Source organism: Plasmodium knowlesi (genome assembly GCF_000006355.2).
Source record: "Plasmodium knowlesi strain H genome assembly, chromosome: 5".
Taxonomy (NCBI): domain Eukaryota; phylum Apicomplexa; class Aconoidasida; order Haemosporida; family Plasmodiidae; genus Plasmodium; species Plasmodium knowlesi.
Genome location: NC_011906.2, coordinates 348642 through 374112, shown reverse-complemented (window position 1 = coordinate 374112; position 25471 = coordinate 348642). Strand labels below are relative to the sequence as shown.

The following is a 25471-nucleotide window of genomic DNA, read 5'->3' as shown; positions in this document are numbered from 1 at the left end:
CGCATGCGCAGCCATATAAAACAAACGCGCGCGCAGAATTACGCGTATGACACTTACCTAAGTGTATATATATGTATATATATCTGTCGGCACATGCCGGGAGATGTTTTGCCGCAGAAAAATGTAATGACTCGGATTTATGAAATTCTAGTGAATGGAGCGAATATGGAAGATGAGCTTCATGCGCAATACCTCGCAGGGCAAAATGAAAAGCGAATTTTTAAAGAGGGGCAAGGCCAGAAATGGAAAAAAAAAAAAAAAAAAAAAGTAGGAAAACAGGCGAATAGGTGAACAGGGAAAGGGTCGAATGCCACCTGGGGCTAGGGCTTCTTCAGTTTAGCAAAATAGTAGTGCCCTTTTCGAAGTGTTCTTCAATGTAAAGGCCCATTTTTTACGTTCACGCAATTTACGAGTAAAGAACGGCATTTTACCAAAAGGTGAACAAACTGGGGTCAATGCGATAAACACGCCAATGGGGTGAATTTCGGCAAGGGTGTGAAAACGAAAGAGAATGCGCAATTTAATTCACAATGAAGCCGCAAATGTTGACATTTCAAAAAAGGGTTAGGTTATGTTCGTGTAAACATATGCATGTTCCCTTTGGCGTATGCCTTATCTGCGGTTCATATGTCCCCCTTCTCAGCGACGTGTACCTTCCTTCACGTGATGCGTTGCCCTACTCGAACACGCCACACCAAAAGTTACATAATTTTACACCAAGGCTTTTCTCCCCCAGGTCTATGATACTTGTTCAAAATCGGCACAATTTTATAAGCATTCCTACAAATATTTTTTTAAACATAAAAATGTGCATAAATGTGAAGAGGTTTATTAGCTTTCGTGGAAAATTTGCCAAAACAGGACCAACACTTTGAAAAATAATAATTTATGTTTTTCTAGCCATAACAATTTTGTGCAACTTTTTTTTTTCATGCACATCAGAAAAAAAAAAAAAAAAAAAAAAAATATACTTTTACAGCTACATTGTCACTTTTGCAACACCTCTAATGCTATGCTAATATTTGAAATTTCTCTTTTTTTTCTTTTTCTGCCTGAACGGTTCATATAAAAGAATCAGTCTCGTCTGCAATACAATTTGAAACTTTGTCTATAATTTCGCTACGCTCTCGGGAGGAGTCCCTATTAGATTCTTTTTCGTTAAAACGGAAATTTATGCAACATGGTCATTTACACCCCTTACGTGTAAAAGGGCGGGATAATTTGGAAAAGGATAACATCAGAACAAAATATGAACAGGAAAAAAAAAAAAAAAAAAAAAAAAAAAAGCTAGTAATTCTCTGCAATTTTTTTTTTTTTTTTTTTTTTTTTCTCATCAGCTCATATTTTGCCAGGCTGATAAAATGTCAAAGTGTCAAGCTACCATATTGTATGATTCCATTTTTAATTCACTAATTTAAACACACACGTATTTTGAATAATTCAGCAAGGAGGCATAAACTGACGCGAACTTCTGAAATGGAACGGAGAAAGAGATAAAGATACGAAGCTAACTTATGCAACCGATTTTTTCATGCAAAAGACCCGGAACTCTTCTCCCTTAGTGTAATATTTTATTTTATTTTTCTCTTTTAAATGTCAATTTTGTGAATGACTCTTTTAAATTTATTTTATGCCATATAATCCTTGCAGAATTGTTTTTTTTTTTTTTTAACTTTGTATAAGCTAAAAAAGTTGTGAGTGTACAAATTGACATTCACATAGTAATTCATTATTTGAAATGTGATACAGTGTAATATGATGTGAATTCAATGCATCATAACACGCTTTTCTTGCACATACTGCAAATTCCTCCTCCCCCCCCTTCCCCCCTTTTCATGCACATTTTCGTGTGCTCCTGCGGGGACAAGTGTTAGCCCTAAACCCGTTGCCTTCCGTATGGTAGGTGTGAAATGTGTACTTTGTGAAGGTGCAAAACAACTACTTATCATTTCACGCAGTTATCCCAACTGAACATGTTGCTCTCCAGCTCCGAATCGAGCATTTTCAGCGATACTGATTATGATGTTAGCAGTGAGGACGAGTACAACGACAGCAACGGAGATGAAAACATAAAAAATGTGAAATTCTTCAATAAAATAATAATCAAACTGTTTTTAAAAAATAAAAAATACTATGAACAGGTAAAGAAAATTGCACTTAGCTATATTAGCAAAATAGAAGACATACAATTTTCGGATATTCAAAACCCTCAGCAGGTAACTAATGAGCACATATACAATTTCTATTTTGACACGTACGATGCGATTCAGCATGGAGAAAACAAATTGATATATTACATGCAGAATAGCTTCCACAAATTTATCGATGTTATGAATAATTACTCCATTCCTTTTTTCTTTCGACTTATTTTCCTGAGTTGCTATTTCGAGTTTTTGTATAGCAAAGAGGTAAAAAAGGATGTAAGTGATAGCGATCGTGTGGAGGGGAGGAGGTATTGGCCAACCAGTGATGTGGACAATAAGGGGGAAGATTCCGATGTCCAATGGATATATGCAGATGATTCAAGGGAAAATGATGTCTGTTCTTATGGGAATGGAGATATGTTGTCAAAGAGGGAGGATAAGAAAGTGGGAGGCAAGAATAAATTAGGAGAAAAGTCTCACGCGATTTTCAAGGGTGGAGGCTCAACTGAGGGGAAAACTAATCAGAAGAAAAGCTACCCAAATGGGACCATGTCTCTAAATTCGGATGAGAAGCAACGCACAGAAGAAGCCTCCCTCTACGATTTCATAGTTTACAACTTTAGCAAAGACAAAATGCTTATGGAAGAAATCGATGCATACAGTGCGTGTCTGATAAAAGGGCTTTTCTACTTATACAAAGATTACGCCTTTTTAAAGGACGAAAATACCAAAGCCAAAATAAATAATTGCTTGAAAATGATCTTTGACAAACAAAATATAAAAATTATGTGTCGAGTGGAAAATGTGCCTTACCTGCATGATATCCATATTAACTATTTGCAGGAAATACGGAATAAGCACATTGGTAAGTTCGTAAGCACAGAAGGGATAATAACCCGAGTGGGAGAAAAGAAAATATTGGAGGAATGCAAAAAGTACAGATGTATAAAATGTGATCATATAATTAAAAAGAAGGCGATTCCTGAGTTGTACTACAACACGCAAATGGTGTTTAAGTGTCCCAATGAACAGATTAACACGAACAAATCCCCCTCAAGGTATAAAAACAATTCGGTAGGAAAGCAAGTAAATATGAGATGGAATTACAGGAGGAAAGACATGGCACAAGAAAACAGGACGGGGGGTGGAGTTCCATATATTAAAAGCGCCTCCAAGTATATCCATAAATATAATCCTCACCGTAACGCTAATTATAGATCAAAGGGCTTTGCCTACAACCGCACTACCAAGTGGAATTTCACATACAGGGGAAAATATTACAGTAACAAATCAAGCAATGGAAACAGATGTAATGGTACTAATTTCGAATTTTTAGAGAACGAAGTTAAAAGGGTTGATTATCAAGAAATAAAAATAAAGGAAACAGCTAAAACAAATATCCCATATTCCATTACCGTGGTCCTTTTGGAAAATCTAGCTGGCAAATATCACCCTGGGAAGAAAGTAATTATAAATGGCATAATCCTGCGGAGGTGGAAGAAACTGTATAAAGACATTAGATGCGAAGCAGAACTATTCATCGAAGCTAATAACGTAGAAATTAAGGAACTTGAAAGTTCAAGGTACAGGGAGGTAGCAGTAGATGATGAGTTCGCCAAATGTATAAATGCCCTAATGGATGAAGCGGAGGTGTGTGGTAAGTCTACCAATATAGAGGTTCATAATACAGAGAAACAAAAGAATGATGATGTGAATAATAAAGTAGGGGATGACCCAGAGGGGAGCTTCACAGAGGATGAAAAGGGAAGACTGATAAGTTCATCACATCTTAGCAGAGAGCATTGGATTGGAACAAATCGAAATAAGGAAATACAGGAGAAGTTACATTCTGAAGAGGGCTCTGGAAAGAGTACCCCAAGTGGTAGTAAAATGAGCGAAAAAAAAAATAAGCTGAACGGAAATAGAACGGATGTAAGGATAGACGTACCGGAAAAAAATCTGTTTGAAAAATATTGGTTGCTCTTCAAGGATAACAAACTGGAAGGAAAGAGATATCTGTGCGATAGTATATGCCCCAATTTGTACAATTGTAAATTGTCGAAAATATCGGTACTGTTGGTTCTGATAGGAGGAAACAGAATAAATGAATATGATTCCTTTTACAATGAAAATAATAAGTGGAAGAAGTATTTCAACCGCGGTGGTGAGGAGGGTGGGACGCGGGTCTACGGGAGTGATGAGAACAGTGACAAGGACGACAGCGATGATGACGACGATAACCGTGACGATGGTAACGGTGATGATGGTAACGATGACGACGATGAAGATGACGGTGAGCATGAAGATGGTGACCCCTGGAGTTGGGAAAACGCAGCGAGGAAAGGTCGCAGAGAGATGAAAGCAAAGCACAGGAAGAGGAGCAGGCAGAGGAGCAGGAAGAGAAATAGGAAGAGAAAGAGAGAAAAGAATTTCTCTTCGGACAATTCTGACAAAAGAACCTTGTGCCATTTATTGCTCGTGGGAGATCCAGGCACAGGAAAATCACAGCTACTAAGGGAAGTACAAAACATCAGCCACATCTGCACAAATGTGTCGGGTATGTTTTGTACTACCGCTGGCCTGACATGTGCTGCGATAAAAGAAGGAAACGCTTTTATGCTAGAAAGTGGAGCTTTAGTTTTGGCAGATAATGGAGTCTGTTGTATTGACGAATTCTGTCTTATGAAAAATGAAAATAAAAATGCTATTCATGAGGCAATGGAACAACTAACCATTTCAGTAGCGAAAGGTGGAATTGTTGATAAATTAAATTGTAGGTGTACTATTATTGGTGCGTCTAATTTCGAGTTACATAAAACACCTATGGGCAATTTATCTGCCTCTGAGGATAAGGCTCTCATTATTAATCTTTCCTATGCGCTCCTCAGCAGATTCGACATGATTGTGGTAACAGAGGATAATAGTGAAATAGATTCGAGGGTTGCAGACTATGTGTTATCACAGGAGGTGCGGTGTGGTTATACTACGGGTGGTTTGATGAAGGGGGGGGCAGGCTCATGTGGTAGCGCTGTAAAGGAAGGTGATGTTCAAACGAATTCAACTAAAAAGAGTAACGAAAACTACTCTTCCATAGGGGATGATAAGAATACTCCTGAAGAGGAGGAGTGGGCCGGAGGACGAGCCTTCAAAATGCCCCAAACGCAGCGCAACAAAATTGTCTGGTCTAGCGAAAAGCTCAAGGAATATATTTACTACGTGAAGAATAACTATACCCCAAATTTTAATGAAAATTCCAAGTTAATTTTAATTACCTACTATTCGACACTACGGAAGGATAATAATGGAGATAACGGAACGACGGTTAGAACGTTAGAGAGTTTGATACGGCTAAGTGAGGCGCATTCGAAGATGATGCACACTGACACCGTATCGTGTGACGATGTTATTAATGTTCTTCTGTTATCGGAACTGAGTTTGCGTGGGTATAAAATAGCTGTCAAAACGAATTCCCACAATGTTCTGGTAGCTAGAGCGGGAATAATGGATAACTTAAACGACTCGCTGCTCTTTTATAATAATGTGCATAGAACCTTCTACTCCTTGGACGATGTTTTATTCTACGAGTCCTTATACAATTATTTTAAGAAACTCCTTTTGGAGAAGCTCAATTTGATAGAGCGGAACGGACAAATCCATCGCATGGCGGTGTAGGAAAGGGGGGGGGAGCGGGAGGCTGCTTTTCTCCAATTTGGAAGGGACCCTTTTTTTTTCCCAACGTTCTGTAGTGGCACATCATTGGCAGAAAAAGATGCGATGCTTTTTTTTTTTTTTTTTTTTTTTTTTTTTTTTTTTTATCCTACGTTCTTCTTTGTTTTTGTTCTTGCAAAGGTGGTCGTCTTCTTAATTTTCTTTTTTTTTTTTTTTTTTTTTTTTTTTTTGGAGAAAATACGCCGAACTCTTTTGAAGCCCCGCACGGGGACGACTTCACGCCCAACTGTGCGCATATGTTTTGCATCGTAACTTGTCAATTTTTACTTGATCTTCGTTAGGTCAAATTTGGCGCACTTGCTTTTTTTTTTTTTTTTTTTTTTTTAAAACCAACTGAACCGTAATTTTATTACTGGTTTGCACCCACTTGGAAGTTATTCTTCTTTTATCAGCAGTTGTTTGTTTACCTTCGTGACGTGAGTTTCGCTCTGAGGCTAATCCGTCAGGCCAGTTGGGAATGTATATATATATATATATATATATATATATATATATTTTTAGTACTTTTTTTAAGGGGAGACAAAAGCAGCGAGTTTCCAAAAGGGGGGGAAGCACACAAAGAAGGTGTCACCAATGCCCCCCCCCCCCATGGGTAGATGCATCACAAGGCAATTGTGAAAAAAAAAAAAAAAAAAAAAGGAAAAACCTATATGCATGTGTTTGTGAATGTAAATGTATGGATATTCGTGTCCTCCGCCTAATCAAATAAAATTGCATCTAACTACTACTACTTCCGTTGGTAGTATAAAAAAAAAAAAAAAAAAAAAAAAAAAAGGAGACATCAAAGGGGCCTAATCCAAAATGGATATAAAAGTGGTGGATGACGAAATTATGCTATCGGATGGGAGGGTAATTAGAATGCCCGTTAAACAAACAGAGGAAAAAGAAAAGGAAAAGAGCAAAGGGAAAATAAAGGTAGACAAAGTACCAAACGTTTGGGGAAGCAGTGCAGGCGCAGGAAGTGACTACTTTGATCTTTACCGAAAACAGAGAAATGAAGAAAATGAAAGAATCGAATTGATGGAAAAAAGGTGGAAAGAATATACACAGAATCAAATATTTCAAAGTAAGAGGAAGGAAAAAATTGAATATATAGAAAAGAAAAGTTTAAAAAAAAAAAGAAAAAGACAAATGAAGAAGGAAAAAATTAGGGAGATGCGAAATAGTAAGAAGGGTAAAGTTCAAGGGGAAAATCAAGAGATAACGGAACAGATAACTAACCAGACAAGGGAAGATCCTTCTCCTCGTGACTGTGATATTTCCAAAAATGTGAATCAAGCAGTCTCCTCCCAGAAAAAATATCAGAACCGTTCATCTACGTCTGGTGAGGACGAGATGGTCAAATCTGATAAGGAAGAATCCGAAGAGGACAAGTCTGATAAGATGGGGACCGCACACCCCGTAGACACAGACACCTTTCTCGTGGTTAAGGAGGGAGAGGAAGAATTATTCTAGCTATGTGTGATGACACGTTTGGTGTGTTTGTAACGGGAGGGGTGCACTTCCAAGCAGTGTACCCCACCCATGTATGAATCAAAATTGTGTAATGTTTAACCTTGGGCAGTTATGCTAAAATGTGATAAACATGAAAAAAGGAAAAAAGAGAAAAACTTCAAGAATGATCAACAAATTAGAGGGAAAAAATCCCATTAAAAAGGCTACGCAGAAAACGCTGTTTTCTGCGTATTTCTCGTTTGCAACGTATCATATATATATATTTTTTTTTTTTTTCGTTTTTTTGATCCTTCTTCCCCCCATCCATGTGCGACCACCGCGTTAACCACGCGCGCACAAACCCCAGTTTGTTTTTATCCAACTCTCCGAGCAACTCCCCTTAGGTTTTCCACTATCTTTTTATCTACCTGCAGTTGTGTCTTATAAGCCAAGGCAACATTCAGCAGCCCTGCCTCGTTCAAGTTTCTGCTTAGCAGTTGAAACGATTGGGGTTCATTGAATTGTGCGGTAAACTCCCCCGTTGGAATGACGATACTTGGGAATCCTGTGATGGACGACACGATTGAGAATATTTCCTTCATGTAGTTGTTGTATCCCTCAGGGCAGGAAGGAATTCCACTTAAAGAATGCGAAGTAGTTGCACTGATGAGATAATCCTTCTCCCTGTGCACCGTATCCCTTTGTACGTTTGGGTTACCTCCGTGAGGGGTACTACCTACCGACTCCTTCAAATTGTTTGACCTTGGTAAGGAGGGAAGTAAGAGGAAATCTACTTGGCGAAAAATATCATCAAGGGCTGCAGTTAACTTGCGCTTGACAGTTGCGAAGATGTGTCGTAAAGACTCTCCTTGAAAACGAGAGGAGATTATGGACCCACCGATAATTCTCGTTAGCACTTGTTCGCTTATCAGATTGGATCTTACTTGTCTAACAAAATTGGATTTCCCGAATACATTGTGCAGGTTGTAGTTTATCCCATTAATCCGAGAAAGGTTGCTATTTGCGATGGTCATTGAATACATATAATACAAATAACAGTAGTCACTTAGTTCATACAGATTTGTGTTCATCAACGTTCCTCCCATTTGTTCGATGTCCTGCATAACCTTCAAATAACCTTCATATGTTAGATCATCCACAAAGTAGTTTTTTAAAAGATTCTCACTTAGGTAACCAAATTTCATATTTTTTAGAGGAGATTTATTTTCACGAAAGTTAACAGAAGCCTCAAATTTGTTTAACTTGGAATGAAAATTTTTTTCTTTCCCTTTGAGGGTAGTTAGATCGTTCTTATCTCCTCCGGAAAGAACATCCAAGAGGATGCTACAGTCATACACATTGTTAATTATAAGGCCTACAACATCAGTTTCTTCATTATACGGGATAATACCATACCTGCTTATTCTTCCATAGGTGGGTTTCATCCCTATGCATGCACATAGCGCAGCTGGGGTTCGAATAGATCCTCCCGTGTCTGTATTTACTGAACAGTTGATAATTCTAGAACCGACACAACTGGCAGATCCGCCAGAAGACCCACCACAAGATAGATCGTTTTCATTGAATGGATTCTTTACGCCCCGTCCTGTACATGATCCCATTGCAAATTCGTCCAAATGAGTCTTCCCCACAATTACTGCTCCATGTTTTTTTAACCTTCTCACAACAGTACTATCATAGGAAGGTTTATATTTTTCTAGTATTTTACTTCCACATGTGGTTGGAATATTTTTCGTGCAAATGTTGTCTTTTAGAATGACAGGCACTCCAAAAAGTTTCGGTAGGTTCTCTAAATTATCACATTCATTATAAAGGGATTGTAGCTTTCTGAGTTGTTCATATATTTCTTCAAGATTGTAGAGGTATGAAAAACTGTTGAACTGATTGACATGTCCTTCAATAACTCTCTTGATTATTATCCTTTCAAGTGTATCCTTTATTTTCTTATGTGAAAATATTTCTCTCCTAATTTGGTACACTTCCGAGGTCCATATTTCACTCGATCCATCTCGAAGCGGCGCAACGTGTGTATTCTTTTTATATTTATTTATGCATCCTATCTGTGTACATTTGGATGGGGGTAAAAAATACAAGGAGAGTGTAGCCTTCCTGATTTGTCTGCATTTCCGTAGGTGAGTTGCTTCCCGAGTTGCTTTTTTTCTCCCGCAAATAAATTTTTTATCGTCCACTTTAATTGCACATATTGTTTGTACGTTGATAAAAATAATCCCGTGTAGCAAAAGGAGGAATGTACACAAACGTTTTGTGATCATTTGGGAGGCGCACCACACTTGTTGGTACTTCCGCATTTATTATTTGTAATGCGTCTCTTCCTAAATTGTAATTGTTAAGCTCACTTCCCATTTTTACCAACTAGGGTAAAACGCACGACTTTATTCCGTTTTGCCCAGACGCTTTGCATTCACTGGGCTGATTCCTTAGCAGAGGATATTTTGAGATGTACAAATTCTCCATTGGGGTTATGCGTGTGTATGGGAAGGGAGAGGAAAAGAACTGAAATAGATGGATGCATGTCCCACTATCAAGTAGAATTCGTACGCAATTTTTTTTTTAAATTCATTTGTTCATTTTGTCACTGTGGCTAGCTTGAAATTTTCTCATTAATTTTTTATTTTATTATTTTTTTTTTTTTTTTTTTTTTTGGTGAGCTAAATTAAAAAAAAATTACCTCATTCGTATTTGCTTTTCCCTACTGGGTAATACACGACCTCATGTGAATTGTACCTTACATTGCCTCCAGTTGGGGGTAACGAGCATAAATTAAATTTGTGCGTTCCCCTAAACGCTTGACATTCACATCGAGGAAGGTTATTATTTGCCTTAAACATGCGACATGATATTTCCACTTTGCATGTATGAACTGTGGTTTATGAACCTACGTACGAGTAGAGGGTTAAAAAGGAAGCGTGAATAGATTAACGGTAACCCTATTAAATGTTTGACTGTCCTTTACAAAGAAGGATCAGTCATGTGTAGAATATGAGCGGCCATGCGATGGACCATTTTAATAGCCCGCCTAAGCACATGCACGGGCAGAGCGCAATAAGGAGAGAGGTACTCCAAACGTGCACATCAAAAAGTTGATCATATCATAAACTCATTTTATCACTTATCATCTGAAGAGGAACAATATGATGTTAGGGGGGCCATCTGAAAATATGAAAAAAAAAAAAAAGAAAAAGAAAAAAAAAAAAGGTACTATCCGATTGTGCATATTCCTTTTCGGGTCATAGAACAGAGTCTCGTATTTAACCCCCAATCATTTGAAGGAGTAGAGACACATGCACATATGCTTCATTGTTACAGAACAGAACAAGCGTGTTTTTCCAGTTGACCTCATTATTTTTATTACGCATGAATGAACAGTGCACATGAGAATCATGCGGAGGGGTTGTGTCTTTCCTTTCTATAAATTGAATATATAAACACATACATGCCTATACTATTTATGCATCGTTTAATGTTCCTGTGCTTTTTTTTTTTTTTTTTTTTTTTTTCTTGTTAGCAAATATGAAAGTGTACATAAATAAAGTATCTTTAAGCATTCCCGGGGAAACAGCATTTTAAATTGCTCATTCATTTATGTCTGAATTTCTCATCTCATCTCAAAGTTTCAAGAAAAAAAAAAAAAAAAAAAAATTGTGCATGCGAAATTGCGACGTCTAGGTGACGGACCGTTTAAAGAAATTATCCTGAATATGCATTTTTCCCGACTTTCTTAATCTTACCATTTTGTATTTTAATCAGAACACTCTCCGCACGAAATCACAAAACGCCGCATCGCGTCGGCAAATGCATCATCGACCTTTTGGAGAAATGAAAAAAGCAGGAATAAGAAAGAGCTGAAAAAAAGAAGAAAGGCCCTTATTGCGCAAATGAAGGGAAACATTAAAAAAAGTAGCTGCGAAAATGAAAAAAAAAAAAAAAAAAAAAAAAAAATGTAGAGAGCGCAAAAGCGCAAGAAGGGCAATAAATTGGCGCTGACATTTTCTGTCCTCACCGCGGTAAATTTTGTGAAGAGCAAGAAAAGCTAAAGGCGTAGAAATATTTTTGCAAATTTTGTTCTAAGGGTACTCGGTTATTACTGGACTTCGCGCGGGTGCATATACAGCATTGTTTGGGGGTCTATACAGCCATGTTGCACTTTACGGCCAGAGCCACGAGTATAGGGACAAACCCAAAGAATATATCTGCTCTTTTATTTAATTTATATACTGTATGAACATTTCTATTTGTCGCGAAGGATTCATTCCATCACTTACCTTTTCTCGCTTACCCAACATCCTTGCAACCTTTGAGACCGTTGCTTACCTTAATGCTATTTAATTGTTCACTCTTCCTCATATGGCTACCCCAAGGGGAAGTTAGAAGAAGCTCGGTTGTATTTTCAGGCCTAATGATGCATTACTTTCTTAGAGGTTGATTCCTTTATTTTTTATTCTTTATTTTTTAGCCCTTAATTTTTTTAGCCCTTAATTTTTTTAGCCCTTAATTTTTTTAGCCCTTAATTTTTTTAGCCTTTAATTTTTTTAGCCCTTAATTTTTTTAGCCTTTAATTTTTTTAGCCTTTATTTTTTAGCCCTTAATTTTTTTAGCCTTTATTTTTTTTAGTACTTAATTTTTTTAGTCCTTAATTTTTTTAGTACTTAATTTTTTTCGACTTAATTTTTTTAGCCTTTAATTTTTTTAGTTTTCATTTTTTTGTTTCGTATATTATGCTTATTATTTTTTTCAGGGATTCGCGCATTTTCACTGTCACGAAGAGACAGGTGCCTGTCGTTCCTTTTATGTAGTCGACCCTTGGTTGCGTTATGTAGAGTAAATTCGTCTGGGCACATGCATTTGAGCCTGGTTGTGCAACTCTGCAAAGAAATGCCACAAGAAGGGTGACAAAACTGTCAAGCTATACCTAGGCGCGGGCAGATATTTACTTTTATGTATGTGCACGTAAGTTATGCAAAACTCTCCCGACTTTTTTACATTGTTTTTTTCCTCCCTCCCATCTGATGAACCGAGAGAGCCAATTGTGCATCCCGTAAAAAGGTGTCATGTGCAGAGAATTCAGCCACACCTTTGCCACATGAATACGCCGCCAATTAATAGCCAAACCTGATTGAAAAATATTTAGGCCAATTAAGGGAATTGAAATAAGAGAAGTTGTGAACCCTATTGGATATAAAAACCAGACCCAGTTTTTATTTCTTTGAAGAAATGTCGATAAAGGCAAATTTCAGGGTGTGCGTTCATTTCTGGGGATTTCTACTCTCCCTACTTATTCTGTTGCTTTGTATATTATCGGTAAGTTGCACGCTAAAAAGGAATTGAGATCCACATATATATTATATATATGTTTTTTTTTTTTCCCCAATTAGGGGGAGGGGTAGTTAATTCGTTCTATTCATTCTATTACACGGGTTTGTACGTGGAGACATTATGCAGAAGGTAATGTCACGCCATACCTCATTTATCTCTATGCATGAATTTTTTTTTTTTTTTTGTCCTTCCGTAGAAGGGAGGGATCGCCGCAGAACAGAAATTCTGGGATGAGGCCTACAGAGTACTGAACCTTAGAAAACTCCCATTGTGTAAGAATTTGCATTTGGGAAATTATTCAATCGATTGTAAAATTGACCTCAAGAACAATTTGATAAACCTGAAGAATTTATTGGAAAGCGACGAAGCACAGATTCCATGCAAAATAAGCAGAGAGGAATTAAAAAAGAGGATTGCATATTGTAGATTCTTCTTCGTTTGTAAGAAAAAAGCACCTGATGCAATTTATGCCTATATTCATTATTTAAGAGTTAAATACTATAATATGATATATGGGTTAAAGAAGACATTTCTAGAATTAGCATCTGAAAATGAATTACCGGAAGATGTCCAAAAGATATACTGGGGACAGTGTGAAGACGAACTTTTAAAGGAATTACAAGTAATGGAAAATGTCTCAGAGAAGTACTTTCAAGCCTTGATGGATAACAAACTTGTTTTAACAATGCACTTTAACTGGGCCATGGGATCCCATGAGACCTACTGGTATTCGGAAATGTTCAAGAAGGAACTTAAGTGGAGCGCGATCCTCTCCGACTGGGCCAATAATTACACACCGCGCTCAGAGGAAATATCAACAGTAAGGTCGTTAAGAGTGCTCATATATTTAAGGGCAAAATTGGCTACCATTTTGTAAAAATCGCATTTCCTTTTTGTAAAAATTAGTCTAGAAAAATAGCCTTCAATTTGACTCTCTCTTTTTTTTTTTTAGGAAAGCCCACAATTTAAGTCCCAAATCGATGAGTAAATATGGATGAGTAAATATGGATGAGTAAATATGGATGAGTAAATATCGCTGAGTAAATATCGCTGAGGGTGGATCCCCCATCTCAAAATGTGTCACAGCATGATTAATGGCACAAGGATTAAAAGAAAAAAAAAAAAAAAAGAAAGAAAGAAAAGGAAGCATTAACCCCCCCCCCCCCCTTTTCTTCTATTATTTTTTTTTTTATCGATATGGAGAAATATTTACTTTTTCTACTTTTCCTTTTTTTTTCTTTTTCTTTTATACACCCCTGAAGTACTACATATTTAATGATAACTTCAAATAGTGTGTAGTTTCTGCGAATTAGCAATATAATAAAATTTAAAGGTGTACATATACTGTTATGTAATTTTTTATTTGTTCTTAGAAGTGCAACTATTAGTTCTAGATACGAGTTGCATAAATTTTAGAGTTCCTTCACAGGTTCCCATATAATTTCTCTAACACATTTTTTTCGACGCAGACCTTATTTATAATACTGCAAAAAATTATATGCGACTTTCGCTTCTTGTTTTTTTTTTTTTTTTTTTTTTTTTTCATTCTTTTCCCTTTTAACATTAATATAATGTGTTATGGTTCTTTGTTCGCCAGAAATTAGGGGTATATTCTTGACATCAAATAAATGAACATTTCTTTTCCTCTCATTTGTATGTAATTTCTCGGATTATTTATATACACTTTCTGTGCCTTATTGAGCCTATTTACATATTTGTATTCTTGCCCCCTATTTGTAATATTTTTTCTTTGCCTATTTTATATTTTCCTCTTTTGCACATTTTATGTTTTTTATTTTTTTTTATTATTTTTTTTTTTTTTTTTTTTTGCTTATTTTATGTTTTCTCTTTTCTTTTCTTTTCTTTTTGCACATTTTATTGCTTTATGTTTATCTTTCTCTTCTTTTTCCATTTTTCTCTAGATTTTTCATTCCGTGACAGAATAAACTCATACACTTATGATACCAGCACTAACCGGCACGCACATATATTCCCCTTGGTCCTTTTTTGCGTAGGGGCATACAAAAAATACGATCAGAGGAAGAAAAGAAAAAAAAAAAATACCAACAATTAATTAGCAGTAGTGTACTAATACAAGTGTAAATCATTGTATCTTCCAGTATCTTCTGTTCCTTTTGCTTTTTTTTTATTCATTTAAAAGGGCAAACTATTTGTTTTCACCCTGAATATATGGAACACGAACACAACTGTTTAACCTATTTTCTTACATCTTGTTTTAGGTTATCTTTAATTTTAATTAATCATACTTTTACAAAAAATATATATTTTTTTGTTACATTTTAAGATACCTTACGCGTTAAAAAAAAAAAAAAAAAAACAAAAAAATGAGAAAAAATGCAAATTCGAAAAGCCAATGTCCGGTAAGATATGTCATCCTGCTGTCCTTTATTTTCGTAATAACCTTCTTATCATTAGTAAGTGTGAAAATTATAAAAATTATTAAAAAAAAAAAAAAGGAAAAAATATAATAAGTATTTCCTTGTGAGGAACACAAAATAAAGTTAACTAACGCAGAAAATCATACCATCCCATTTCGTCACATGGGACTCACGCGAGCGGGAGTGTATAATAGTTGTATACCCATCTACTGAATACACATTACGGGTATATATATATGCTTATACATAAATATATAAACACTATCCCATCCTGTGGTCCATTTTCCCCATAATTATTCACTTCTCAGAATCCTGTTCGCCTCATCACATTATGCGCACAATCAGAATTGCAACTACCAGCGTGTCCAAGAAAATTAGTAGAAGTGTCACTTTACCTTAATGAAGATATATGTAGGAGAGTCAAAAATGCTAAATTTTTCAATGAGCCATATTTAAGGAGGAGAGTTTTACCATTTGGATGTGAGGAGGAGGATATTTCAAAGAAAATATCAAGGATGAATATAGAAAAAATGTCATATAACACAGGGTTTCTTTTTGCAGATAAGAAGAAGGCATATGTTGTTTTCCACTATTTGAACGATTACCATAAGGATAAATATCATAAGATGATAAATCACTTATGGATATACTTTACTCAATTAGCAGGAAAAATTGGAATGCCTGATGAAGAACGATTGAAATTTTTAATGGGCTGTCATTCAGCTCTCACACGAGATTTGGATACTCTGGACGAATCATACGAAAATCGTTTTTTCTCCATGGCCAATAATAAATTAATATTACAATTAAGTTTCAGAATTTTCCTTTCGAAATTTATATGGTCGTGTGACAAATTAACAAGAGGAAATAAGAGAAAGTGGAGGAAGGCTCTGCTGAATATTATAGAAACGTACAAAGCGTAGTCACAAGTGGGTTCACAGGTGGACTAGCAACTGGGTTCCTCCATTGTACACAAGTACATTGACCTATGCGAGCGCAAGAAGGTTACCTTCACCTATAGATCACCCAATGAGAGGATAACACCCATGCGAGTACCAAGCACCACGAAAACGAACCCACCATCTAAAGCACAAATGGGTGTAACAAAAAAAAAATAGACACAAATGGGATAGCGAATTGATGAGAAGTCCCCCCCCCCTCCCCCCAATTGGGTGGTATATAATTTATTAAGCTTAACAAATAAAATAGCTAACAATTTAGGAAGTTATAGAGTAAGGGGAGAAAAGACAAAAAAAAAAAAAAAAAAAAATATAAAAAAATAAAATAAAATTCTAAGGTAAGCACAAATATATACTGTATATAATGATGCTATATTATCAGCACTCCTTACAGATATATGTGCTATACTACCACCTCCCCCAATTTTCCTGTCAAATAATTTAAACAAGAAAATACATTTGTAATATTACGTTTGAATATAATTTAATACAGCATTCTGCTTGATCCTTTGAGTAGATGAATATTATTTTTATAGATTGTTTGCCTACATTGAATTACGAAAATGAAAAAAAAAAAACAGTGCATTTTTGTAAATTCTTGTTTGAATTATCTATTTTATTTGTTAATTTTTGTGTCCTTTACACAAGTAATAATTTGTATAACTGTGTACTTCTTGTCATATTTGCTCCAGTATATATATATATATATGTATATATATATATATATATATTTTTTTTTTTTTGTTATTTTTCCATCAAAGAATGGAAAAGCGTAAAAGCCCCTATTCGTGCTCTTCTTGCACCTTCAGTACAGTGCAAGTTTTACGAAATTCAGCTTGATGGAAATAGAAAATTTTCATCATGGAAATAAGCGAATTTCGATTTATCCAAAATAGTAAGGTAAGTGATACCTACAAATTAGTTCATACATACGCATGCACAATGGGGGAGCGCTTAAAATGCGTTCATGTTGTCTGTACATAATATATACATGTATGTATATATATACATACCTGTACAGGCGTATGTACAAAACGTAGGGGATAAATACATCCTTGCCTTAACTTCTGTAGTTATTTAAACTTATTGAACTACGTAACTGCAGAGATTACTATTTTAAAGAAAACATTTTTATGGCGAAATTAATAATAGATGATAATTGGTTTATCGTTAGTATTCTTCTAATTCTTTTAATGTCACATTTAAAATGTGAAACGATCTAAGGAAATGGTTTTTCACATTTATCAGTTAAATATTTTCTATACAGATGTAACGAGCTGTAATATAGACAAAATGGTCGGAACTGGAAAGGCATACACATTACACCCATGTCCAGTGACGCCGACGAATGGGGATTAAATAATAGCTCTCTGCCTTCTACATTTACGCAGAAATTATTATTCAATAACAGTTTCGATTACTTATACATATGTTGATATATATATATATATGTATAATATCCCTTTTGTGGACCCCTTCTCTAAGCCTTACACATTATATACGTTTTGTTTCTGTAAAAAGAATCAATTGGTATTCTACCAGGGGAATTATATCCCTGACAGAAATTTAAAGACGCTTTGCATTTCCTTCAAAGGTAAAACAGGAAGGGATCAGCAAAAATGGTTAGCCTCATCCATAAAGCAGAGCAGATTTACATACCCCCACTGGACTAGGGTAAAACACATAATACCGTTCGAAAGAATTATGAAATTATAGAAATGCGGAATTAGCATAATTCTGTATGTGCATATATTTTGACTTCATTTTTAAGGGATAAAGAATTCACATATGAATGGAAGGAGACGATATAGAACACCTGAGAAATATTGCACCATGACATAAAGAAGAAGTATAGCTGATTTTATTTCCAGTGAGAGGGGGGATAAGTTTCATATTTTATCTATACATATGAACATAATAAAATAAATATATTATATGTGGTTACATAGAAATATTTTTTTTTTCGTTTCGTTTCCTTTTTTTTTGCGCACTATCAACTTAGCGACAATTACATTTCTCCTTGTCTGATGCTTTGTACAGTTTTATCCTCTTACCCCTGACGTTGTGAATTTTCCTGCATATTTCTATTGTGCAAATTTAAAAGAGGCCATATGCAACTTTATGTCTTGGAGGAAAATTGTCTCGAATATTTGTTGCGCTTCTTTTCATTTTTCAGAACGGAAATAAACAATTATATATTTTATAACATGCACATAAATAAATACATTAAAATATTCAACTCTCCTTTCACCAAGGTAAGTCAAGGAAGGGTGATTCCTCTAATTTAGGAGTCTAGGGGAAGAGTGGCAAACCAAGAAGAACCGCAACATCCTAAGGGGGGTACACAACCGAAGAAGTGTGACCGAAGCGGTTTAGAGGGAAAAAGTGTAACTCTCTCCTATTGAATAATTCATTCCATCCTTCCGATAAATGTCGTAAATGATAGGTGGTCATTAGCAGAAAATGGTGAAAGGTTACCGGAAGGTTAAATACGGCGATAAATGTAGGTATCTATAAACCTACACATATGTATATATATTGGCACGTACATATCCATAGCGCATTTTAAAAAGAAATAAAGAAACCAACCTCCCTTGATAATAACAGAAGAAGGCGAAAAAATGTGATTATACTGAAGTATGGACAAATCGCAGATGGATAAGGTCATCTATAGAGCGGTAACATAATCTGATCGGCCAATAGAAATTGTAGTATGTGTTCTGTTCATATGGTCAAAGGGATGAATTTTTTTTTTTTTTTTTTTTTTTTTTTTTTTTAACCTTCTTTTTTGTTTTTTTTTTTCCTTTTCCAATATATTTTTTTCTTTCTTTCTTTTTTTTTTTTTTTTTTTTTTCTAACATATATTATCACTCGATTTAAGATTCTTCACTTAAATAGTTTTGTGGTTACATAAAATTAGCTATTTGCAGTTAGGAGCAGCTATTTTATTTTTGGGCCCGTACAGAAAATGTAGGGGAGTCATTGTTTTTCGTTCCTTTTTTTCGTAAATTAGATTTTTTTTTTTTTTTTCACTTTCTTTTGTATACTTTGTTTTGTTATAGATTTATACATATTTTACGTTTTCTTAGATTTTACCCTTTTTTTTTTTTTATGCGCACTATACGTGTAAGGCATTCTTGGTGATGAGTTTTTTTTTTTTTTTTTTTTTTTTTTAAAAATAATTTGTTCTCCAATGTACAAGTTTGTAACACCGTGTTTGAAGAAGGTGTTTAGTAAAAAATTGCAGTACACATTTTTGCTCATCAAGTGAACATGGCAAGGATGAGCACTTGGAAAAAATTCCCCCTGTCGTTGGGTTTCACGACTCTACTGTTTTTTGTGTGGATCGGAATTCTATCGGTAAGGGAATATGCTTATGTAAAAATTATGTAAAGAGGTCTTTCTCTTTACCGCTGCAGGGTGTGTTCGTCTGTCTGGTAATAGTAGCTGTAGTGCAAACGGGTGTTGATAATTTGCTAACTTCACCAAGTGAGTTCACGCATATGTATATATGCACATACCCATATTACCATTTTTACAGATTCATAAGTACAAATATGAAGGGAGAACGTTGGACAAGTTACTGACGGGCTGCTACCCTAGAAGCCTTTCTTCTGCGTCCTCAAGCAATTATGATGGTGCCCCTATACAGGTAAATCAGACTTACTACGAAAATAATAATCATCTTTTCTATACAGACAAATATAAGGAGTTTTTATCGACGTTGAATGATATAGAATTAGAAGATAGAGTACTAACGGGGGAAGAAATAAATAACCTAATGCAATCCCTTGGTTTGTTTATAAGTAAGAAGAAGGCAAAGTTGGTGTTTTTTCATTACAATAATTATATGAAGAAATTATTTAATGATGCAATGGACAGACTTTGGGCCGAATTTTTCACAGCGGCAATGCGAAGAGGAATCCCACAAGATTATCAATTATTTTTTTGGAAGAAATGTGATGATGAAATAACAGACTATTTTATAGCCAGAGATGAATTTTTTTTAGATGAATTTCAATCATTTTTACCTAAAGGAAATGTAAAAGTAACCGCAAAATTGTTTTCATTTTTGGGTAATTATTACAACTCATGGATGGAAGATTTGGGACGTTATGAATTGAAATGGTCAGGTATTCTAAACGACAGTGTAAATAAATATACTCCAAGGTGGTAAAAAAGGAAGGAGGAAAAGAGTAATTTAGAAATGTGATTTTTCATAGTAGTTCCCACTTTTATAGGGTAAACTAGGAATGAAGAACATTTTGATATTTTTTTCTTTCTTTTTTTTTTTTCCTGATTCAATAATGTGTGTAATGGGTGCGGAGAGCACACCGCAGTCGTTACGCGCGTTACATGTTGTGTTCTTTCGGACGGCGTTATTTACGCTGTAGCTATTTATTATTTATTTTTTTTTTTTGTAAAACGAAAATTCTCACATTTGAATAATAATAATAATAATAATAATAATGAACCCGAAAGGCAAGATTACTCCGTATTGGGATTAAAAGCATATTGCGACACTCTCCCAAGGTGAGGGGAGTATGCAAGCTTTTAAGAATTAAACGCTGATGCAACATGAATCATGTCAAAGGGAAAAAAGGAAAAAAAAAAAAAATGAGCAACGTAATTGTAATAACACGTCGGAGAATTCTGATGTTAACATCTAAAACCGTTAACAGAGGAAGAATGTGTACATCTGGGCCTGCATAATTGCACGCAATACGTATGTGCATGGGTAGGGGTGGAAATCCGATTTCGATGGATTCTTTTTTGCCTTTCACTTTGAACATTTCTACGTGCGGATGATGATGATGATGATAGGATTTTGATAAAATGGTGTGGCTGCGTGGGAAGGGGCGAATAAAATATTTATGTGTCGTAATCTATTTGTGCATACGTTTTTTTTGGTTGCCTTGTTGCGCGTTTGCCAACTTCCTGTGGGTTAAAGGAACCTATAACTGTACCCCTTCCATATGCGTGTAAGGGTGCAACTCATATTACCCAGAACCTTTAAGAAAGGATAAAATGCAGAGTGTAATCTTCAATTTGGAACTAGTGGCCCTCAAGTGCAGTTACTACTCAATTAGATATCTTCCTATATTTTTTTTTTTTTTTTCTAAACTGTTCCGTTGTAGCGGGACTTTATGTATAGGAAGGACTCTAACTTTGTCGGTACCATATGAATCGTTTTATATGAGCGCAACTAGCAGTTTATAATAATCACACATTTTCGGCACCTAGTGATTTTGTATGTAGTAGTAGATATTTTACCTCTGATTAGATGCGGACTAGGAAGCTCCTCTTATTCTTTACGGTGGTATTTTATTAATACAGTGGAGAGGAAAAAAAAAAAAAGAACGCCGTACCCTATTGTCGTCCGTTGCTATGTAATTTGCCGTAGGTAAAAAAGAAGAAGCATTTCTTTGTATGTTCTTTATATCTGCTGCGTTTTATATTTTAACTGTTAAATAATATATATATTTTAGGAGAAAAATCTAATTTTTAAATACCTTTTTTTTTTTCTCTCTCTCTACCTTTTGTTTATTTGAATTACCATCTTCTTAGCTTTAAATAATTTCACTTTACGTGTTATATAGCGCGCGAACTCATAGTACTTTTTTTTTTTTTTTTTTAATCTCTCAAGAATAATACAGAGTTGATATATTTTTTTTTTTATAAACACAAAAACTAACATAAAGTGTGTTAGCTTAATATTTTGCCCCCCACGGGTGTTGGGCTTCCAACGAAACTGAGCTTCACGAAAATGTTGACCGTGCCCCGGGTAGTCTTCTCTGTGTTCACTCTGATGAACATCGTGCTGGTGGTAAGGCGAAAAAAAGGAGAAAAGGAAGAAGTCGTTTTCATCTGACGCATATGGGAGGGGTACCCACCCACCCCCCTCTAACTCTTTCGCCATGTACTTGCACGAGGACTAAATCTCCTAACACATCACTCCTTTTTTTTTTTTTTTTTTTTCTCTTACCTACTTGGTGATTTTCCTCTCAGACTAATGATCTCGCAGGCGAGTGTGCTTTATCCCTAGGGGGTGTAGGTCTGAGGGCTCCGAGGCAATTGTCACAGTTAACATCAGAATCAGGTGCACAGGGCGGCCCGAATGATGTGAATAACATGTGTGGTGGCAATGATTGCAATGAGGAGGAACAGAGTGAAGCACCCAATGAGGGTAATGACAGTTCAGTAAAGAAAGGACAGAAGGAGAAGGCGCAGGAGGAAGAGGAAGAAGGAAGGATGGAAAAGGAAGATGAAAAGAAGGTGGATGAAAAAGAAAAAGAACAGAAAGAGGAAAAGGATGAAAAAGAAGAATATGATGATAAAAGTACTAAGGACGATATCAGTGACGATTCGGATGATGATGATGATGACGACGACGACAATTATGATGACGATGATGATGAAGATGGAGGAATAGATATATCAGGAATATTGAAGGAACATGTGTTTATTATACCGAAGGAAAAAGTAGAGCTTTTATTGGACGAATGTAATCGAATACAAAATTTGGATTATGAAAGGGCGTTGGATAATTTATTTGGGGAATTGCACGATTTATCCCTCAAATATGGATTACCCAAGGATGAGAAAATGGCCTTATGGTATGAATTCCTGGATGATATAACAGATGACTTGAAAGAAGTCGATGACTATTATAATAATATCTATGAGTTTAACATGAATTCTCCTACCGTCCTGACCGCCTCCTTTGTGTACTCTTTAATGAACTTTCTGAACATATGGACAACTACAATAGAAGGAATCGAGAAGAAGTGGTGCACGATTTTTGCGGAGAGGACTGTAGCTTATAAAGATGGCGCTCGGGAGGGTAAGCTCAGTAAAGAGGTAAACGAGTCTACGCAGAAGGTGAAAATTGGCACCACCTCTAGTGAAGTGGGAAATGGGGCCCCACAGAAGGAGGAAACGGATGCCAAAGGGTTTCAAGTACAATGAAGAGCTGGGCAAAAATGATTACGGGGACCCTAGCTCCATGTAGACCAATTGAATATTGTATCCCCATTCATAAAAAATAAAGCGTATGCACTCCTACGCTGGATTCCCCCTAATACAGGAAGGCACTTTCATCCATTCTTTGGAGCGAAGGTAAAATGCTAAGAGGGAACATAACAAGTGAATAACATTTTTCTGCATCTGTGCATTAGAAAAAACTCTACCACATATTTTTTTATAAACAAATCAAATTAAACGTTCCATCGGGTAGCATATATGCTACTACTTTTACGGACGAAAACACTACTACATCATGCTTCTGAATATATTAACGCGAACGTGCCGACAGTGTGCCGGCCCTCTGCTCCCTCTGAAAATTGTCTGCAGCACTGCAAATTGCATACTTCCTTTGAGTGAAAATCGTGTCAAGCTTCCTGTTCTCTATTTTTACTGTATTTTTCTGATCATGAGAAAAAAAAAGAATGAAAGAAAGAAAAGAGGGTTCAGGGTTCAGGGTTTAGGGTTCCGGGTTCCGGGTTCCGGGTTCCGGGTTGCGGGTTCCGGGTTGCGGGTTCCGGGTTTAAGAGTAGGGTTCCGGGTTTAGGAGTAGGATTCCGGGTTTAGGAGGAAGGTTTTACGGGTTTAGGAGTAGGGTTCCGGGTTTAGGAGTAGGGTTCCGGGTTTAGGAGTAGGGTTCCGGGTTTAGGAGTAGGGTTCCGGGTTTAGGAGTAGGGTTCCGGGTTTAGGAGTAGGGATCAGGGTTTAGGAGTAGGTTTCAGGGTTTAGGAGTAGGGTTCCGGGTTTAGGAGTAGGGTTCCGGGTTTAGGAGTAGGGTTCCGGGTTTAGGAGTAGGGTTCCAGGTTTAGGAGTAGGGTTCCGGGTTTAGGAGTAGGGTTCAGGGTTTAGGAGTAGGTTTCAGGGTTTAAGAGTAGGGTTCAGGGTTTAGGAGTACGGTTGAGGGTTTAGGAGTAGGGTTCCGGGTTTAGGAGTAGGGTTCCGGGTTTAGGAGTAGGGTTCCGGGTTTAGGAGTAGGGTTCCTGGTTTAGGAGTAGGGTTCCGGTTTTAGGAGTAGGGTTCCGGGTTTAGGAGTAGGGTTCCGGGTTTAGGTGTAGGGTTCCGGGTTTAGGAGTAAGGTTTCAGGTTTTAGGAGTAGGGTTCCGGGTTTAGGAGTAGGGTTCCGGGTTTAGGAGTAGGGTTCCGGGTTTAGGAGTAGGGTCCGTGTTTAGGTGTAAGGTTCCGGGTTTAGGATTAGGGTTCCGGGTTTAGGAGTAGGGTTCCGGGTTTAGGAGTAGGGTTCCGGGTTTAGGAGTAGGGTTCCGGGTTTAGGGTTTACGTTTCAGGGTTTAGGAGTAGGGTTCCGGTTTTAGGAGTAGGGTTCCGGGTTTAGGAGTAAGGTTGTAGGGTATAGGAGTAAGTTTGAAGGGTATAGGAGTAGGGTTCCGGGTTTAGGAGTAGGGTTCCGGGTTTAGGAGTAAGGTTCCGGGTTTAGGAGTAGGGTTCCGGGTTTAGGAGTAGGGTTCCGGGTTTAGGACAAAGGTCTCAGGGTGTTAGAACTTAGATTCCGGTTTTATGACAAAGGTGTCAGGGTGTTGGAAGTCAGATTCCGGGTTTAGGACAAAGGTGTCAGGGTGTTAGATGTCAGATTCCGGGTTTAGGACAAAGGTGTCAGGGTGTTAGGACTTAGATTCCGGGTTTAGGAGTAGGGTTCGGGGTTTAGGAGTAGGGTTCCGGGTTTAGGAGTAGGGTTCAGGGTTTAGGGTTCATGGTCCCAGGTTCAGTGTTCAGGTTTTATGTTTTCAGGGTTTAGGGTTTAGGGTTTAGGGTTCATGGGTTTAGGGTTCATGGGTTTAGGGTTCATGGGTTTAGGGTTCATGGGCTTAGTGTTTAGGGTTCAGGGTTCAGCGTTTATGGTTCAGTGTTCAGGGTTCAGCGTTTATGGTTCAGTGTTCAGGGTTTAGGGTTTAGGGTTCAGGGTTTAGGGTTTAGGGTTCAGGGTTTAGGGTTTAGGGTTCAGGGTTCAAGGTGAATGGTTCAATGTTAATGGTTCAAGGTTAAAGGTTCAATGTTAATGGTTCAAGGTTAAAGTTTCAATGTTAATGGTTCAAGGTTAAGGGTACAAGGTTAAGGGTTTAGGGGTTCAGGGTTTAGGGTTCCGGTTTCAGGGTTCAGGGTTCAGGATTCAAGGTTCAGGTTTTAGGGTTCAGGGTTTAGGAGTAGGGTTCCGGGTTCAGGATTTAGGGTTTAGGGTTTATGGGTTCAGGGTTTAAGCTTCAGGTTTTGGAGGAAGATTTAAGGGATGAAAAACAGAAGGTTTCTTAAGAGAGAAAGAATAGGGGAGGTTCGTTAGAGGGGAAAAAGAAAGAAGGTTTTCAAAGAGAGGTAAAAGAAAGATGGTTCCTTAAAGGGGGGAGAAGAAAAAGAAGGTTCCTTTTTAGGTTATTAGAACAATAATATATGGCCTGGTGTTTAGCCAACTTAAGGGAGG

The 25471-nt window shown here is 36.7% G+C and overlaps 7 protein-coding genes across 7 annotated transcripts; 6 read left to right on the top strand and 1 right to left on the bottom strand.

The window, feature by feature from the left end:
* Positions 1-1973: 1973 nt before the first annotated feature.
* Positions 1974-5816, top strand: PKNH_0508700 (DNA helicase MCM9, putative; the record flags this gene model as incomplete). Its single annotated transcript, XM_002258183.1, has 1 exon — positions 1974-5816. The coding sequence occupies one exon, from the start codon at positions 1974-1976 to the stop codon at positions 5814-5816; it is 3843 nt and encodes a 1280-aa protein (XP_002258219.1).
* Positions 5817-6674: 858 nt separating this feature from the next.
* Positions 6675-7328, top strand: PKNH_0508600 (conserved protein, unknown function; the record flags this gene model as incomplete). Its single annotated transcript, XM_002258182.1, has 1 exon — positions 6675-7328. The coding sequence occupies one exon, from the start codon at positions 6675-6677 to the stop codon at positions 7326-7328; it is 654 nt and encodes a 217-aa protein (XP_002258218.1).
* A 353-nt stretch (positions 7329-7681) lies between these two features.
* On the bottom strand, positions 7682-9637 carry PKNH_0508500 (glutamyl-tRNA(Gln) amidotransferase subunit A, putative; the record flags this gene model as incomplete). The annotated part of the gene is made up of 1 exon (XM_002258181.1): positions 7682-9637. The coding sequence occupies one exon, from the start codon at positions 9635-9637 to the stop codon at positions 7682-7684; it is 1956 nt and encodes a 651-aa protein (XP_002258217.1).
* A 2923-nt stretch (positions 9638-12560) lies between these two features.
* On the top strand, positions 12561-13650 carry PKNH_0508400 (Plasmodium exported protein (PHIST), unknown function; the record flags this gene model as incomplete). The annotated part of the gene is made up of 3 exons (XM_002258180.2): positions 12561-12647; positions 12859-13482; positions 13615-13650. 3 exons carry the CDS (start codon positions 12561-12563, stop codon positions 13648-13650), a joined length of 747 nt encoding a protein of 248 aa, XP_002258216.2.
* A 1357-nt stretch (positions 13651-15007) lies between these two features.
* Positions 15008-15984, top strand: PKNH_0508300 (Plasmodium exported protein (PHIST), unknown function; the record flags this gene model as incomplete). The annotated part of the gene is made up of 2 exons (XM_002258179.1): positions 15008-15097; positions 15370-15984. 2 exons carry the CDS (start codon positions 15008-15010, stop codon positions 15982-15984), a joined length of 705 nt encoding a protein of 234 aa, XP_002258215.1.
* Positions 15985-19293: 3309 nt separating this feature from the next.
* On the top strand, positions 19294-20197 carry PKNH_0508200 (Plasmodium exported protein (PHIST), unknown function; the record flags this gene model as incomplete). Its single annotated transcript, XM_002258178.1, has 2 exons — positions 19294-19380; positions 19562-20197. The coding sequence occupies 2 exons, from the start codon at positions 19294-19296 to the stop codon at positions 20195-20197; spliced, it is 723 nt and encodes a 240-aa protein (XP_002258214.1).
* Positions 20198-21787: 1590 nt separating this feature from the next.
* PKNH_0508100 (Plasmodium exported protein (PHIST), unknown function) lies at positions 21788-22989 on the top strand (the record flags this gene model as incomplete). The annotated part of the gene is made up of 2 exons (XM_002258177.1): positions 21788-21847; positions 22030-22989. 2 exons carry the CDS (start codon positions 21788-21790, stop codon positions 22987-22989), a joined length of 1020 nt encoding a protein of 339 aa, XP_002258213.1.
* Between the last annotated feature and the right edge of the window lie 2482 nt (positions 22990-25471).